This window comes from Ailuropoda melanoleuca, chromosome 17 (assembly GCF_002007445.2).
Source record: "Ailuropoda melanoleuca isolate Jingjing chromosome 17, ASM200744v2, whole genome shotgun sequence".
Classification (NCBI taxonomy): Eukaryota; Metazoa; Chordata; class Mammalia; order Carnivora; family Ursidae; genus Ailuropoda; species Ailuropoda melanoleuca.
The window spans coordinates 2,920,850-2,935,072 of NC_048234.1; the positions used below are offsets into that span (position 1 = coordinate 2,920,850).

General features: G+C 55.6%; 2 protein-coding genes across 3 annotated transcripts; one reads left to right on the forward strand and one right to left on the reverse strand.

Moving 5' to 3' along the window:
- The first annotated feature begins 9,156 nt into the window (after positions 1-9,156).
- On the forward strand, positions 9,157-10,470 carry RANGRF (RAN guanine nucleotide release factor). The gene is made up of 5 exons (XM_002921151.4): positions 9,157-9,318; positions 9,405-9,521; positions 9,742-9,898; positions 9,995-10,080; positions 10,304-10,470. The coding sequence occupies exons 1-5, from the start codon at positions 9,218-9,220 to the stop codon at positions 10,425-10,427; spliced, it is 585 nt and encodes a 194-aa protein (XP_002921197.2). The 5' UTR covers positions 9,157-9,217; the 3' UTR covers positions 10,428-10,470.
- An 80-nt stretch (positions 10,471-10,550) lies between these two features.
- SLC25A35 (solute carrier family 25 member 35) lies at positions 10,551-14,191 on the reverse strand. 2 transcript variants are annotated; one of them, XM_011227401.3, is made up of 5 exons: positions 13,212-14,188; positions 12,280-12,345; positions 11,814-11,966; positions 11,320-11,454; positions 10,551-11,150 (listed from the first exon to the last, which is right to left on the reverse strand). In XM_011227401.3, exons 1-5 carry the CDS (start codon positions 13,584-13,586, stop codon positions 10,977-10,979), a joined length of 903 nt encoding a protein of 300 aa, XP_011225703.1. In that variant the 5' UTR covers positions 13,587-14,188; the 3' UTR covers positions 10,551-10,976. The 2 variants fall into 2 exon arrangements, with proteins under 2 accessions (XP_011225703.1, XP_034502920.1); XM_034647029.1 differs by lacking the exon at positions 11,814-11,966 and having other exon boundaries at positions 13,212-14,191.
- Between the last annotated feature and the right edge of the window lie 32 nt (positions 14,192-14,223).

The window sequence follows — 14,223 nt, forward strand, 5'->3', positions numbered from 1 at the left end:
ACTTAGCGCTTGATGCAAAAGGAGGATGATGTGTGAGGGGACCTGCTGATCGGCTGTGATCGGTACATGCATGCATCTGGAGATGGAGAGGTTTCTGGTTCGGATCACCCTGGCCAAGCCAGACCCACCCTCAGCCAGGACCGGGAGTGAGGCCATGCCGCCGCCCAGCCTTGTCTTTGCTGGTCCCTGACCCAGCTCCTGCCTCTGCCCACCTTGCAAAGACCCCCTAGCAAAATCCCAACAGGCTGCCTGTCCTCAATTTCTTCACAGGAAGCCAGCTACCCCAAAAGCCCCTCCACAACCCTTCCAAGGGGCGGCTTTCATTCTCAAACTTCACATGCCTCCCAGGGATGTGGGGTTTGGGTCCTTCCTGTACCACTTCCCGATTATTCTCCACCCACTTTGAAGAAAATCTTGCCTCATTTTAGGCTCCCGCCATCCTACTAAATCGCCTTCACCCCCTTCTATTCTGCTGGCTTCCCAATCATTCCCTGTGGAAGAGACGACCGGTTGTTCCCCAATATCTGATTCCGCCTCTACAAATAAAACCCTCAAGTATTTTAGCAGGGGTTCTGCGTGCTCAAAATAAAGACGACGTCTCCCAGCTGTCCTTAACAGGTGGGGCTATATTCTGACCCAACAGGAGAGAAAACAATGTACACAACTTCCAGGTGTTCTTAGAGGAAGGGTGCATGCTTTGCGCTTTTCTTGTTTTCAGTTCTTCTTGTTTCCTGCTGTCTGGATTGAAGACATGATGGCTGGAACTCCAACCCCCATATTGGACCATGAGGTAGATTTTGGAATTGGCATCGTGTGGTGCAGAATAACAAGATAGGAGGAGACTGGGTCTCTTGACACTGAAGACTACATATGAGCTCTGGAGGTCTTACATGTGAAAGACAAACTTACGTCGTGTTTAGCCTTACTTTGGTGTTTTCTATGACTTGTAGCCAAATCTTATCCTATGCCACCTTTCCTAACTCCCCCTCATTCTTCAAGGGCATTTGTTCCTGATTCAAAGTCTTGCTGTCTACCTCAATCTCTTCCATTGTCCTGGATTCACATCAATGACCGTTTAACACTCTGAAACTTTCTCCAATGACTCCTCCTTTCCACCTTGGCCAACCAGCTCCCTTGGGTTTCATCATCACCCAGATCTGCTGCACATCCAAGCTCCCTGATCCAAGCACCCTACCTGTGACCATAACCTCCTTTCCTTGCATCTTGTTTCTTCATCTTCAGTACTCTCATATCTCAAAGTCATCAGGAGTTCCTGCTCAGTCTTCCCCTCAATCCACTTCTTTCTTCTCCATCCGATTTCCAGGCATAACTTATCCAATACCCTTTAAGTTGACCGAGTATCTTTTCATCATTCCCATGCGACAAAATCCAACCCATCTGCTTTCTCTGAGAGAGCCAGACAACAGGGCCGACTGTCTCATAAATGAATCATGACCCACCCATGGGGGAAGCAGGGAATGGGAATTAGAGATCAAAGGCAGTAAGCGGGCACTCCAGTCGAGCAACAATAGTAATACGCCATCAACAGAACCGGTACCACAAAAGCTCTCTACAGCTGAGCCCTAAAAAAAGCCACCTAGAGGCGCCTGGCTGGTTCAGTCCGTCGAGCACGCAACTCTTGATCTCGGAGTTGTGGGTTTGAGCCCCACTTTGGGTGCAGGGATTACTTTAAAAATCTTTTTTAAAAACCAAACCAAAACAATCCTCTTCTAGGGGCGCCTGGGTGGCTCGGTTGGTTGAGCGTCTGACTCTTGATTTCCGCTCAGGTCATGATCTCAGGGTCGTGAGATGGAGCCTTGTGTCGGAGCGTGCATGGAGCCTGCTTGGGATTCTCTCTCCCTCTCCCTTGGCACCCACCTCCCCAAACTGGCGCTCACGCTTGCTCTCTCAAAGACAAAACCAAACCAAAACACACTTCTATGGCAACGTCTAAAGCTAACGATCAAGTCCTGTCCTTTTTTTTGGGTTTCATCAGTCAACAGCTGGATACCAGGGGCTCTGCACACCCTTTCCAGCCCAGGTCACTGCTGTGATGTATTCTCCACATCGCAGTCTTACACTGAGGTGTGTGTCTTCTCAGGTGAGCATAAGCGCCGTGAGAGTGGGAACTCCATCTCCGTCCTCCCCTGTATCCTCCCACCTAGTATGGCACCTGTCACCAATACGCACCCGAGGAACACATGAGTAAGTATGAATGTTAACGTAGTAAAGATGGTTAAACTCGGGGTTGTTGTTTTTCTTAATAGAAGAGTGAACTTAGTCTGGTTTCCGGTGGCCCAGCTTTTCACGTCCTCTCAAGCGTTTCTTCTTTTTACTTCCTTTCTCTAGTGGTTCAAAGTCACAAGCTCTTGTCATCACATCAAATGAGGGACACTGTGTGTGTGTGTGTGTGTGTGTGTGTGTGTGTGTTGAGGTGGGGGTGGAGGGACACGAAAACAGTAAGTCTCACCTTTTTCTCAATTTAACACGTGCCTGGCAGCAGCAGGGTCCCAGAGGGGGGCAAGCCTATTTCCCTACCTCCTGCTCTATTCAAGACCCTGGGGGTGGAAATCGGGGAAATTTCAGCCTGTCCTTGGACATGTGGGGGCAGCACCCAGCCAGCCGGTGGAGCCCCGTGTACTGCTGGGGTGGGGCTTGGGTTGGAGTCCTGTCTTGGGCTTCAGGAAAGACCTTCCTGTGTGAGCAGCCCACTCGGAGAGCCTGCGACCATGAGTCATTTCCCCCTGGGAGGGGGTGGGTTTGTGCAGCTTTGTCAGCCCAGTCGGGCTGGAGGAGCAGCCTTTGGCCACAGAATGGGATAAAGGATGTGAAAAGGCCTATGGGATCTCTCATTCAGGTAAGAGAATGGTCGAGGGCCTCCTTCCAGAGCGCACACAGGGAGGGAGACAGAGTCGAAACGAGCCATCTCCAAAAGGATCTTTCAGGGGGGCTAGGGTACTGTGGGAGCCCTCTGTGGGGAGTGGGGCCCCAGGTATCAGACTGGGGGAGGGGTCGCAGGAGCAACTGAGGCCTGAGGGAGGAGAAGCAGCTTGTGACAGGAAAGGGGGAGGGCAGCTGAGGAAAGCAGAACAGTCCTTGCAAAGCCTCCCAGGCCAGCAACATGGTGACTTAGGCCCTGAACGAAGGTGAGAGTCTGGAACGTTACCTGCAGGGGAAGAGAGGACAGTCACAGTGAGAGACCTAACAAAGCATGTTAGGGGATCTGGACTTCAGCCCAAGAGCAATGGGAAATCTCTAGAAGGGGTTTCTATAGGGGTGGAGACACGACCACTAGGGCCTCCAAGGAGGATGTGGGGGGTCCAGTGAGAAGGCACAGCGCTCTCCAGGCGGGAAATGCTGGCCCAGACTGGGGCAGTGGAAAGGTAGAGGGAGAGAAATGAAAGGATTCCAGAGACTCTAGAGGCCAGAATCGCCAGGAACTGGATGCAGGAGGACGAGGAGAGAGCGGAGTCAATGGTGAAGCCCAGACGTGCTGCTAGGACCAGCGGGCAGGCGATGATCTCATTAGGGTTTGGTGCCCATTTGGCAGGAAGATGATGTGCTCTGCTTTGGACACGCCGAGTCTGGGGTGTTAGCGGGATATGTGAATGGAGGTACCCAGCAGGCAGGCAGGAGAGATCTGGGAGTCCCTGGGTGTATGGACGGAAAAGGTCATCTAGGAGGTCCTGCTAACCCGTGTTTAAGGGGTTGGCAGAAAAACAGGAGGCTGAGTGGCTGGCTTCCCATGGCCTGAGTCACTGGAGTATCCTGGGATGCCCCTGGGAAGGAATCCAGGGCAACGGATGGGGCTGGGGAGCCAGCCCAAGTCCTTCACCACTGAGTCCTAGCTCCGCTGACCCCGTCTTCACCCCGAGGCAAACTCTTCTGGCCCCGAGATCCTTTCCCCCGCAGAGTGCACTCAGCCCTCCCCACTCCCAAACACTTCCCCTGTGGCCGGTTACAAGGAAATGAACTTAGCCAAATAAAGCAGACAAAAACAACGAAGTTATGCGGCACTTTGGGAGCTGGGGCCCCGTGGACTCCCAACAATACCTCCTAGGAGAATGGGATGCACCTCCCCCTTCCCGTGAGGGTCCAGATTCTGAAGAGCTGCGACGATGGGACCCCTCCCCACTCCCCCCTCCTTCAGATACTGCCCAGGCCACCAGGGGGATGTCTGCCAGGGCGTACCAACTCTCCCAATTCACCGCGTCCAAACGGCCTCCTCCTCCCGCTCCTGGAATCCATGCTGAGGATCAGATGCCAGGTGCAGGAGGGCAAGGGTGTGGTGAGAGGTCAAAGGTGAAGGCTCTGCCAGCATGGAGCTGGGAGAATACAGAACTCATTCTGAGGCTGGTGCCCTTTGCTAGCTCCAGGCAGAGGGTCCCCAGGAATGAACGTTGCCGAGCACAGTCCCATGGCACGGTTGTCTCTGGGTCACTGGCTTGGACAATCCCACACCCAGAAGGAGGAACAGCAGGAGCAGAGGCGCTGGACTCGCCTGCTGGGAAGTGGAGGGAGAGAAGCATCCAGTCTGGTGACTTAGGGGCACGAACATAGGCCCTCTCTCCTGTCCGCCCCACCCACAACCAAAACCTTCACTGCCGCATTTCTGTCATTGGCGTCGCCATCTTGGCCCGGCCTCCATCTTTGATGCTTCTTGCTTCCGCTACACTTTGCTGATCACCCAGATTATGGCTTCTGTTGCTTATGGCTTTTCTGGGTTCATCTCCTCCTCTCCTGTCTCCACCAGCTTCGCCCAGACCCTCAGCCTCCTGAACCTGGGATATTACAGACTTCTTCCTTTTCACCTTCACTGGTCTTACACTAACGGGAGGAAGCACCGGATGCCACGAGTTACTGGCTGTTTTCCACAAGACCACCCTCATTTCAGATGCCAGCCATAAATCTCATGGGTCCCCCAGTCACCCACATTTCTGGCCACTGGCTTTAAATTCCAGGGCTCCTGCAATGCCCAGAGGTTCAATAAGTCACTGGAACAACTTGCAGAACTCAGGAAAGTGCTATACTTACGATTGTTGTTTCACTGTAAGGGCAGACAAACATAAGTTCTGGAAGGGTCCTAGGAGCAGAGCTTCCACGCCCAGTCCCCCAGGAGACAGGTGTATCACCTCCTGGCACATCGGTGTGTTTACCATGCAAGAAGTTGCCTTGAGCCTCAATGTCCAGCATTTTTATCGGGGCTTGGAGTTTTATTGGGTTGATGTCAAATGGCTCAAAGCGCCAACGCTCTCAATCACACGGTTGGTCTCTATGGTGTGGCCTCATCCTGATTCTTCCCTCTGACGAGTCATCTCATCCGTGTAAACTATCAGGGTCCACGAAGGATAACAAAGGACTCCCGTCACTTGGAAAATCCCAAGGATTTAGTTTCCCTCTTAGGAACCAGGAACGAGGGCCAGTCAAGGTCTTTGTGGTACAACATCTCTTGAGTGGTCTTAACTGGTAAATAATCTCTTGTCTCTTAAGCAATATCCATTCAATAAATATTTATAGGTCAGCACCCACCCTCCCTCCTGCACAACTCAGGGGGAAGCTAAAGGTGAACCGATGGGTATGGTCTCTTACCTCCTGGTGCTTAGACTCTACTGGGGATTAGAGGATTACAGCACAGTGGGTGCCTGCGGTTGGGACGGAAAGGCCAAGAGCCACAGGTGCCCTCAGAAGGAGCAATGAACCCTGGCAATGAGTTAGCCAGGGAAGGGGGGGAGAAAAAAAGTTCTAGCTGGACGGCACAGGTGTAAAAGCAGAGAAGCACGAAGGAGGGTGACCCAGTCAAGGGGCTGAGGGAAGTTCAGAGTACCTTGTATCTAGAGCACGAGGGGAGAAGGGGGAGATAGGGGGCTGGAAAGTTCCGTGGGGGGGGCGCTGGGTGACAACTATAAAATCATCCCCAATACGAGGACACACTGTTCTTCCTCAAACTCCACATTCATGATACCAGGCCTTTGTTTAGAAACCTACTGTGGGGGGCGTCGGTGGTGCCTGGGTGGCTCAGTCGTTAGCATCTGCCTTTGGCTCAGGTCATGATCCCACGGGCTCCCTGCTCAGTAGGAAGCCTGCTTCTCCCTCTCCCACTCCCCCTGCTTGTGTTCCCTCTCTCGCTGTTTCTCTCTCTGTCAAATAAAGAAATAAAATCTTAAAAAAAAAGAAAGAAAGAAACCCACTGTGGCTAGGGCCTGGTGCAGGGCCGGGGCACATAATTCATAGCTGGGTTTCTTAAGCTCCAATCAGGTTGGATGGGAAAAAGTTACGCTTATTTCCAACGACCTCTTATTTGAAATTTAGCGTCACCTGTAATGATAACGGTAGATAGCAGAGCCTGGCAGTATGAGCAGTGCCAGAGTGTCTGTGTTACACTAATCCTGATCAGACCTGCTGCTAGATCTCGTTAACCTGGTAACAAAGAAGCACATTTTTAGTCAAACAAAAATCTGGGGTTTTAATTTTATTGTATTTAAATATTTTCATTTCCTGGGGCTCCTGGGTGGCTCAGTCGATTAAGTATCTGCCTTCAGCTCGGGTCATGATCCCGGGTTCTGGGATTGAGTCTCGCATCTCGCATCGCATGCATCTGGGCTCCTGCTCAGTGGGGAGCCTGTTTCTGCCTCTCCCTCTGCCCCTCCCCCTGCTTGTGCTCTCTCTCTCAAAAAAATAAATAAAATGTTAAAAAAATACTTTCATTTCCTTTGTATCCCTACATATTTTATTTTATGAATTTGAACACATCATTCCGAGTAGGAGTCCGTGGGCCTCACCAAGCTGCCAAGGCGATGCGTGGTAGAAAAAAAGGTTCAAAACCTCTGCTTAATGGACATATGCGTGGCCCCAAATTGATGCTTGAGTTCAGGTGTATCGAGCCTTCTCCCTGGTGCAAGTCCATCCCTTCCACCGCCTGGTGCCCTCGAGGTGCTCTGGGACACCTGTCCCCAGAGAAACCAGCTGCATCAGCTGCACGCAGGGCATCGGATAAGGGAATGTCGCAGGGGGATGGAATCCATCAGTTGCAGGTCTGTCTCAAGGAGTGAGTTGAGAGCGGCACGAACCTCACAAAATGGCTTGGGCTACCGCGGCCTACTGAGATTTGTCCCATGATTACCCATCATCCTAGCCACAGCCAGCTGGACCGGGGACCTCACTCATATCTGGCTAGTGGCCCGGGAAGTGGCAGGCAGGACAGCTTGCCAAATAGGTCCTTAGATTCCGTCTCTTGGGAGTTTGGATTTGAATGTACAATAGTGGGAGGGCCTGGAGAAGTCACAGACACCGAGACAGATCTGAAGGATGAGAGGGAGGGAAGCGAAGTCCAAGTGGGAATTTGCCAGGTTAAGGTGACCTTCCACCCCCTCTCGCAGAGGAGGTCTGGCCCTCTGCCTGTGTCACTTCATGGAGATCTGCTTCTTACCACTTGGAAGAGCGCAAGATCTCTGGTGGGGCAGGAGTCCCCAGCTGCACGGGGCTCATCCAAGAGCATGGCTCCCAGCATGCCAGAGACCCCAAATCAGGAAGTGGGGGCCTTTCTCCTCAGTCTCCCTAATCCTGTGTGACCTTCTCCTGGCTCAGTAGTCCCCCACCCCTCATGACCAGCGCCAGGGCCCTGTTTACTTCTTTGTCCTTGAAGGTCCCTTTCCAAGGGTTCCCTGTCTGCTTGACTGCTCACAATGCAGTTAGAGCCGGTAGTGCCCTGTGGGGTTGGGTTGGGGGTGGGAGCAGACGGCAGGCCAGCAGAAACGGGGCGGGGGGGGACAGAGGTCTGCCACCCCACATCCAAGAGAGGCGGCGTGGAGTAGACCTCTGTTCTAGCTCCCTTGGTTTCCCTTGTCCAGGCTCCTTCTCTCCCTCTAGGGTCTGCAACACTCCCCTCCTCTCTAGAATTCATCATGGATCAAACCTAGTCCGCTCTCTTTGCCCAGAAACAGATCCAGATGCAACTACATCCATAGCTCCTTTAACCCTGACAACGTTTTAGAGATGAGGACATAAGGACGAGAGAAGTCTGAGGCTGGCAGCCAGAAGGGAACAGTCCAAGCTCCTTAGAATGCTCCATAAAAACCCTGCACAGGACCATCTCTCCAGCATCACTGTTCACAGCTCCCACCACCTGATCCCCACTGCACCCTTGCCAAGCTGATACGTTTGCATCTCCCAAAACTTTACCCCCTTTTGGCTCCAAGTCTTTCTCCTGATGTTCTCCTGCCTAACACACCCCTAGGATGCCCCGGTGAGTTTTGGGTCAATCTCTAAGACTCAAAGTGTCCTAATTGCCTTTGTATCTCCAGCTTTGGTAAGGTGCCGAAAGTTAGGTGTCCCCGGCCCCAGTGTCGTGAAATTATTAGGGTCCGTAAGTAGAGTCAGCGCTTGGAACCCCGTGGGCGGGGTTTATTCAATCGTTCAACAGTACATAATGGGTCTGTTATGTTCTAAACACTGCCCGGTGCTGGGGATCAAACATGAATGGAGAAATTAGCTGGGAGGATGTAACTGAGCAGAAACTTTAAGAACATTCTAAAAATCTATGAAAGAGAAACAACAGAGGGTTTAATCCGTGTTTTCCTCCAGGTGCGTGTGGAGGCGCCCCCGTCCCCACCCCCAGCCCCCCACCGCGTTCTCAAGGCAAGATTTGAGAGGGATTAATACCTAATCCCCGGGTTAGGTCTCTCTTGCAGGAAGGCGAGAGGCCTGAATCCCAACCGGGCCCCACACTTGACCCCACTGTTCCCCTAATTCCCCGCATCCGGGAATTAGCGGTCTGGTTTGCAGCTCGCTGCCATCGAGACGCCCCAAGGAGGCGCCTGCGAGACCCTCCAACTATTCTCCCCGGATTCAGGAGATCCCACCTAGACGTCGGTCCCTTGCGCCAGCAAGGGCCCCTAAGGAGGGTCTCGGGCCACAGTCTTAGAAGATGCGACCCCTTGAAAGAGAGGAGACTGGTGCGCGCGACCTAGCGAGCACGACAGCGTCACAAACCCCAGGCCCGAGGTCTGAGCTCCCAGCAGAACCCCAGGTCCCGCCCCGCGCCCCCCGGGAGAACCAGGCTTCCGGGAGCCGCCCCGTTGGGCACCGCCCCCACGGCGCGGGCGCCGATTGGCCAGCGCGGCCGCGGGGCGGGGCCCATCATTAAAGGGGCGGGAGCTAGGGAGGCGGCGGCGGTGATGATGCCTCGTGGCCACACGTGGGTTTCTTCCACATCTCTCTAATGCCCGCATCTAGCCCCAGGCCCATGGAGCCCACGCGAGACTACCCGCTGTTCGGGGGCGCCTTCTCCGCCACTCTCCCTCCCGGGGCCCTTGACGTGAGGTGAGAAGGCGCGGGCGCCGCGGGCCGGCCGGGTGGGATGCGGGCAGATGCGGGGCTCAGCCGGGGTCGGCCTCGCCTCTCTCCAGCGACCTCCGACCGGTCCCGGACAATCAGGAAGTCTTCTGCCACCGCGTGACGGACCAGAGCCTGATCGTGGAACTTCTGGAGCTGCAGGCCCACGTGCAGGGCCAGGAGGCCGCGCGGTGAGGGAGGTGGCCGCCCGCGCGGCTGGCCAATGGGAGGGCCGGAGCCGAGGAGGTGGGCGGGGCCTGCGGCTGGACGGTTAATCAGGGCAATGAGAACTCCAAGGGCAACACCTTATCACCGGAAGTGAGCGAAGCTTAAGGGACTCAAAGATGCTGGGGAAATGAGGGGTGGGGGGGTGAGAGAGGTACCTCCCTGACCCCGCTCCCCCTACTCTAGGTACCACTTTGAGGACGTGGGCGGGGTGCAGGGGGCTAGGGCCTTGCAAGTGGACAGTGTGCAGCCCCTCCTTTTGGAGAACCTGGCTCTGAGGAGCTGCTGTCAAGAAGCCTGGGTCCTCTCTGGCAAGCAGCAGGTGGCTAAAGAAAACCAGCAGGTGAGGGCAAGGGAGTGTGAGATTCCCGGAGGGGTGAAGAGAGTGGCCTTGGGGGGTGGGGGGTCAGGGTAAGCATCTCCACTCTGATCCCTTTAGGCAGCAAAGGATGTGACAGTGCACCAGGCTTTGCTGCGGCTGCCCCGGTACCAGACTGATCTCCTGCTCACCTTCAATGATCCCCCGTAAGGAGGACAGAAAGCACTCGTGGCTCATGACTGGGTCCCCGGGTGGATCTTCTGGGAGGCACAGAGCCAGGGAGACTGGCTGCTGGGGTCCTCCAGGAAAGCGGGAGAGGGCCAGAGGTTTGGGGTCACAGATACCCAGGTCTTTCGGGGCACAGGAAGTGGGAACTTCCCCACCCGAGGCCTGGATCATATTCTCTCCATCTGTTCCCCCACCCCTTAGCCCTGACAATAGGTTATCTCTTGGTCCTGAAAATCTGTCACTTCCGCCCTGGAGCCTGGGTGACTTTGAACAGCTGGTGACCAGTCTGACCCTTCAGGACCCTAACATCTTTGGTCCCCAGTAAAGATGCTGAAACACTGAGTGAGGCTGCTGAAGCTCACGGGGACCCCGTTCTTCAAGGGGAACATGGGGTTGGATATATGCCCCTAATTCCTTCCCTGTGCATAAACATAAGACGTCTCCCGTCTGCAGAAGTAAACTTGCTTTATAACCAAGATAATATCTCTGTGCCTTTGCATCTAACAAGACACCAGGGTCCCCCCAGTTCCCTTTGGTCTTGGAGTGGGGAGTTAAAAGTTTGTGAATAGGATCAGAAGGGACCTACGGCTGTCCAAATAAAAGGAGGGAATACTTTGGAGTGACTGGTTCAGCCCTGAGAGGGGGGGTGTGAAGTGTCCAGGAAGACGGGGAGGGAAGGTTGAAAGTGACACCCAAGGAAGGGAGGGAGACTGTCCCTTGTAGTGACTCAACCCTGAGAAAAGAGACGGGAAGTGGAGTCGGCTGTCCCGCTTGGAGGGACGAAAGGTCACCTGGTCAGAAGTTGCCAGGACATAGGAGTGGAGGCAGAAGTGTCCAAGGAGTGCTGAGTCGGTGTGTGGAAGAGTGGCCGTTGTCATTTGGTGTACGTGTAGTAGACGGTGCGTAACCGGTCCCAGAAGAAGAGGGAAAGGATGGTGTGGGGGCCGAGGCGGAAGTAGGAGGCACCTATACCCTTGTACATGCCAACAATGCCTTCTGTCCGCGCGGTCCGCAGCAGGGCGTCCAGCACTCCCCGGTACATGAGGCCCTGAGAGCAGGTGCAGAGGGACGGAGAGCACAGGGAAGGCGTTCGTCAGAACCCACCAGGGGCCTCATCTCAGTGGGCTGCGTTTGAGGCGGTCCCACCTGCACCCACCACGCGCTTTCCCCACCGCCTGGCCTGCCCTGCCTGCCAGCCCTCCAGAGCATTCCCTTACCTTGCCCTGAGCGTCGGTGGGCTGGTTGTAGAGCCTTGTGCTGGCCACATCAAAGGGTGTCATGGCCAGCACCACCGCGATGCCACTCACCATGGCAGCCACCAGCGCCACCTTCCAGCTCTGGGGAGGAAATATCTACGGGTGGAGGGAGGAAGAGGTTCGTCAGCCAGTCATTCGACCCCTAGGAAAGGACGGCGGGAGCTGCCCTGGGCAAGAGAAGAGAGCTGGTAACTCAGCCAGCTTCCATGCCACCAGTTAGGACACGGTGTGACAACACCGTGAAGGAGGAAGGGCAGGATGCTCGAGGACTCAGATGCACCGTCTGGGAGGAAGTGACAAGAGGAGCGTGGGGAAGGGGTAAAGAGTCAGAGATCCCCGAGCCCTCCCGCTGTTCTGTTCTTGACCGTGAGCACTGTCCCCTCTTGGGCCCCCTTCAGCTTGCCCGCCCCCTGCCCGCATTCCCAGGGTGGCCCCACCCGTTCCCGGGGCAGTACCTCCCACTGAGTGATGAAGTCCTTGGTGGACGAGAAGGTGCACAGCTGGGTGGAGGAACCGACGATAACTCGGGGCAGGCCGCCCAGGGCCCCACGCCACAACCCCACCAGACCATGTTTCTGGCCAATCTCACTTAGCGCCTGAAACATGCCCTGGTAGGGGGAAGACCATGGGGGCAGGCTTCAGTCACCCCACCATCAGGGGTTGCCACCTCACACTGCCAAGGACGGCTCCTTCACGGGCACCCAACGTCTGGACAACCGGTTCCGTGTGGACTTAGAATCGGAATGTGTCTACCACCCGCCCTGGTAACCTTCCTCACCGCCGCAGAATAGGGGCAGAGTGGGGCTGGATGGATGCGCTGGGCTGAAGCTGTTGGGGGCAGGCGGAGAGTTGGGACAGGGAGGGAGTGGGAGGAATGGGAAAGAACGGGCAGGGCCTCCAGCAGGGCTGGGAAACCCTCACCTGATGCTTATACTGGTGCCCTACGGCAATTTCTGAGGTCGCCTGTGCCTGTAGGTGTGTCTTCACCTGGGAACAAGAGAGTAGCACAGCCTATGGCCCAGTGGCCAGCCTCCCACCGCAAAGACCCAAACGCCTGACCCCGCCACACTTCCTCTAGGGTGTTCAGCAAGGAATATCCTTTTAATCTGATAATTATTGTTGTTCCCATTAACACATTGGTCATGAGACTCTGTGTCCCTTGGCTCCAGTCCCAGGGGATGGATCTCCTAGCACTGCAAGACACTCCACCCCCCTACATCCTCCTTCCCTTGGGGGTTGGGTGGGGGATGGAGAGGTTGGAGAATGGCAACGTTTCTTAAGACTGTTCCCGTTAGGCAACACTCAGGGGTCCGGCCTCTCACGCCAGCTCCTGTACCCAGGCTGGCTCTCCGGCCACCACCGTGACCAGGCTTCCCATCTAACTCTGGGGCAGGTTGTGAGGGGTCATCTGGAAACCAACACCCATGGGGACATGTGGAGGCTGACTCTGGAGGGGTCACTGTCCCTGAATGTCACACCCCGGGAGTGAGACCGGACGCTCTCTCTTATAGAACTGCTTGCCTCCCAGTGTCTTCCAGGAGGAGCACAAAGCGGGACCTAGTCCTAGCACCAAGCAGCTGTGTGACCTTGAGCTGGTCACTTCCCTTCTCTGGACCTCAGGCTATTGACCCTTCACCTATTCCAGAAAACTCAAAGGAGGAGACTGTGCGATTCTAATTCTAGTCCTGCCCAGGTCTTTCCCTGACCCTACACCCGCTGATGTACGTTACTCAAATTTCTCATCATCCTCAACACAAACCCACTTCCAATCTCAGTGTCAGGTTGTGAAGGCCCAGGCCCCACCCTACACCAAGGGTCTGCTTGAAGGCCCCAGGCAAAACCCTTCTTCTCACCATGTAGATGGGGCTCCCCAAGTAGGCTCCCATGACCCCCGCCAGGGCCCCAGCCATGGCGCTGCGGGGACGGCTGAGGGTGCCTTCGGCCGTGTGCAGGTAGCCCCCAGCGTCGGCCAGCCCGTAGGTGCCCAAGCGGATGCCATTCATCAGGAACTGGTATAAGAGAGCAGGGGCCAGTCCCTTCTGCAGGGCAGCCAGGCCATCCACCTTGCCGATGGTGATGAAGGCATGGAAGACGTTTCGGTAGTGCCGCTGGTAGGTGCCGGGGGCCTGCAGTTCTCCCTGCAACTGCATCCTGGTCTTTACCACTTCCAGGGGGTTGGTGAACAAACAGGCCCCACAGGCTGCCAGGCCACTCATCAAGAAGTCCATAGTGGGGGGGCAGTAACAGGAAGTGGCCCAGGAGTAAGAAAGTGAAAACTAGCTTCAGAAACGGGCTCAGAACTCAGGGGGAGGCCTCCGTGTCAGCAGGTTCCCCGCTGCAGGAGATGGGAACTTAAAGGTCTGGAGTGCAGAATGTTAGAGTCAGAGGTCAAGAGGTCAGGGGTTAGCTGGAATTTAGGAGTCAGGAGCTGGCAAAGAGAGAAGGAAAAGGAGTTTAGAAGAGTTTGGTGAGAAGGTTACGACAGGGCTCCGTCGGTCACGGGATCTGAGGTCAAGGAGGGGCAAGAAGCCAGGAGGATGGCAGGTGGGATGATGGGGATGGTGGGCTCCGGGCCCCGGGAGCAGGGGAGGAAAAGGCGGATTAGGGAGATGGGAGCCGGGAGGAAGGAAAAAGAAAAGCAGCAGGTTACGGAGGAAGAGGATCCGGGAGAAGATCGGTGGCGTCTGTATCGGGGAAGGAAGTCGGCACTCCGGCCACGGATGAGCGTCCCCAGGCAGCTGCGCTCCGAAGCCCGCGGCGGCTTCACCCGGAGTAGCCCGCGGAGGCCGGACCGCCACACTCCAGCCACCGGAGTGCGGCGCCCAATCGGGAGCCGAGGCGAGCCGGGGCCGGCAGCCCCAGCCA

What these genes read in the sequence shown, in the direction of transcription:
- RANGRF (XM_002921151.4), top strand. Translation starts at nt 9,218, where the DNA reads ATGCCCGCATCTAGCCCCAGGCCCATGGAGCCCACGCGAGACTACCCG. An exon ending in CCCGGGGCCCTTGACGTGAG is followed by an intron (nt 9,319 to 9,404) that starts GTGAGAAGGCGC and finishes GCCTCTCTCCAG; the next exon opens with CGACCTCCGACCGGTCCCGG. An exon ending in CAGGGCCAGGAGGCCGCGCG is followed by an intron (nt 9,522 to 9,741) that starts GTGAGGGAGGTG and finishes CCCCTACTCTAG; the next exon opens with GTACCACTTTGAGGACGTGG.
- SLC25A35 (XM_011227401.3), bottom strand. Translation starts at nt 13,586, where the DNA reads ATGGACTTCTTGATGAGTGGCCTGGCAGCCTGTGGGGCCTGTTTGTTC. An exon ending in TGGGGAGCCCCATCTACATG is followed by an intron (nt 12,346 to 13,211) that starts GTGAGAAGAAGG and finishes TCTTGTTCCCAG; the next exon opens with GTGAAGACACACCTACAGGC. An exon ending in GGCACCAGTATAAGCATCAG is followed by an intron (nt 11,967 to 12,279) that starts GTGAGGGTTTCC and finishes TCCCCCTACCAG; the next exon opens with GGCATGTTTCAGGCGCTAAG.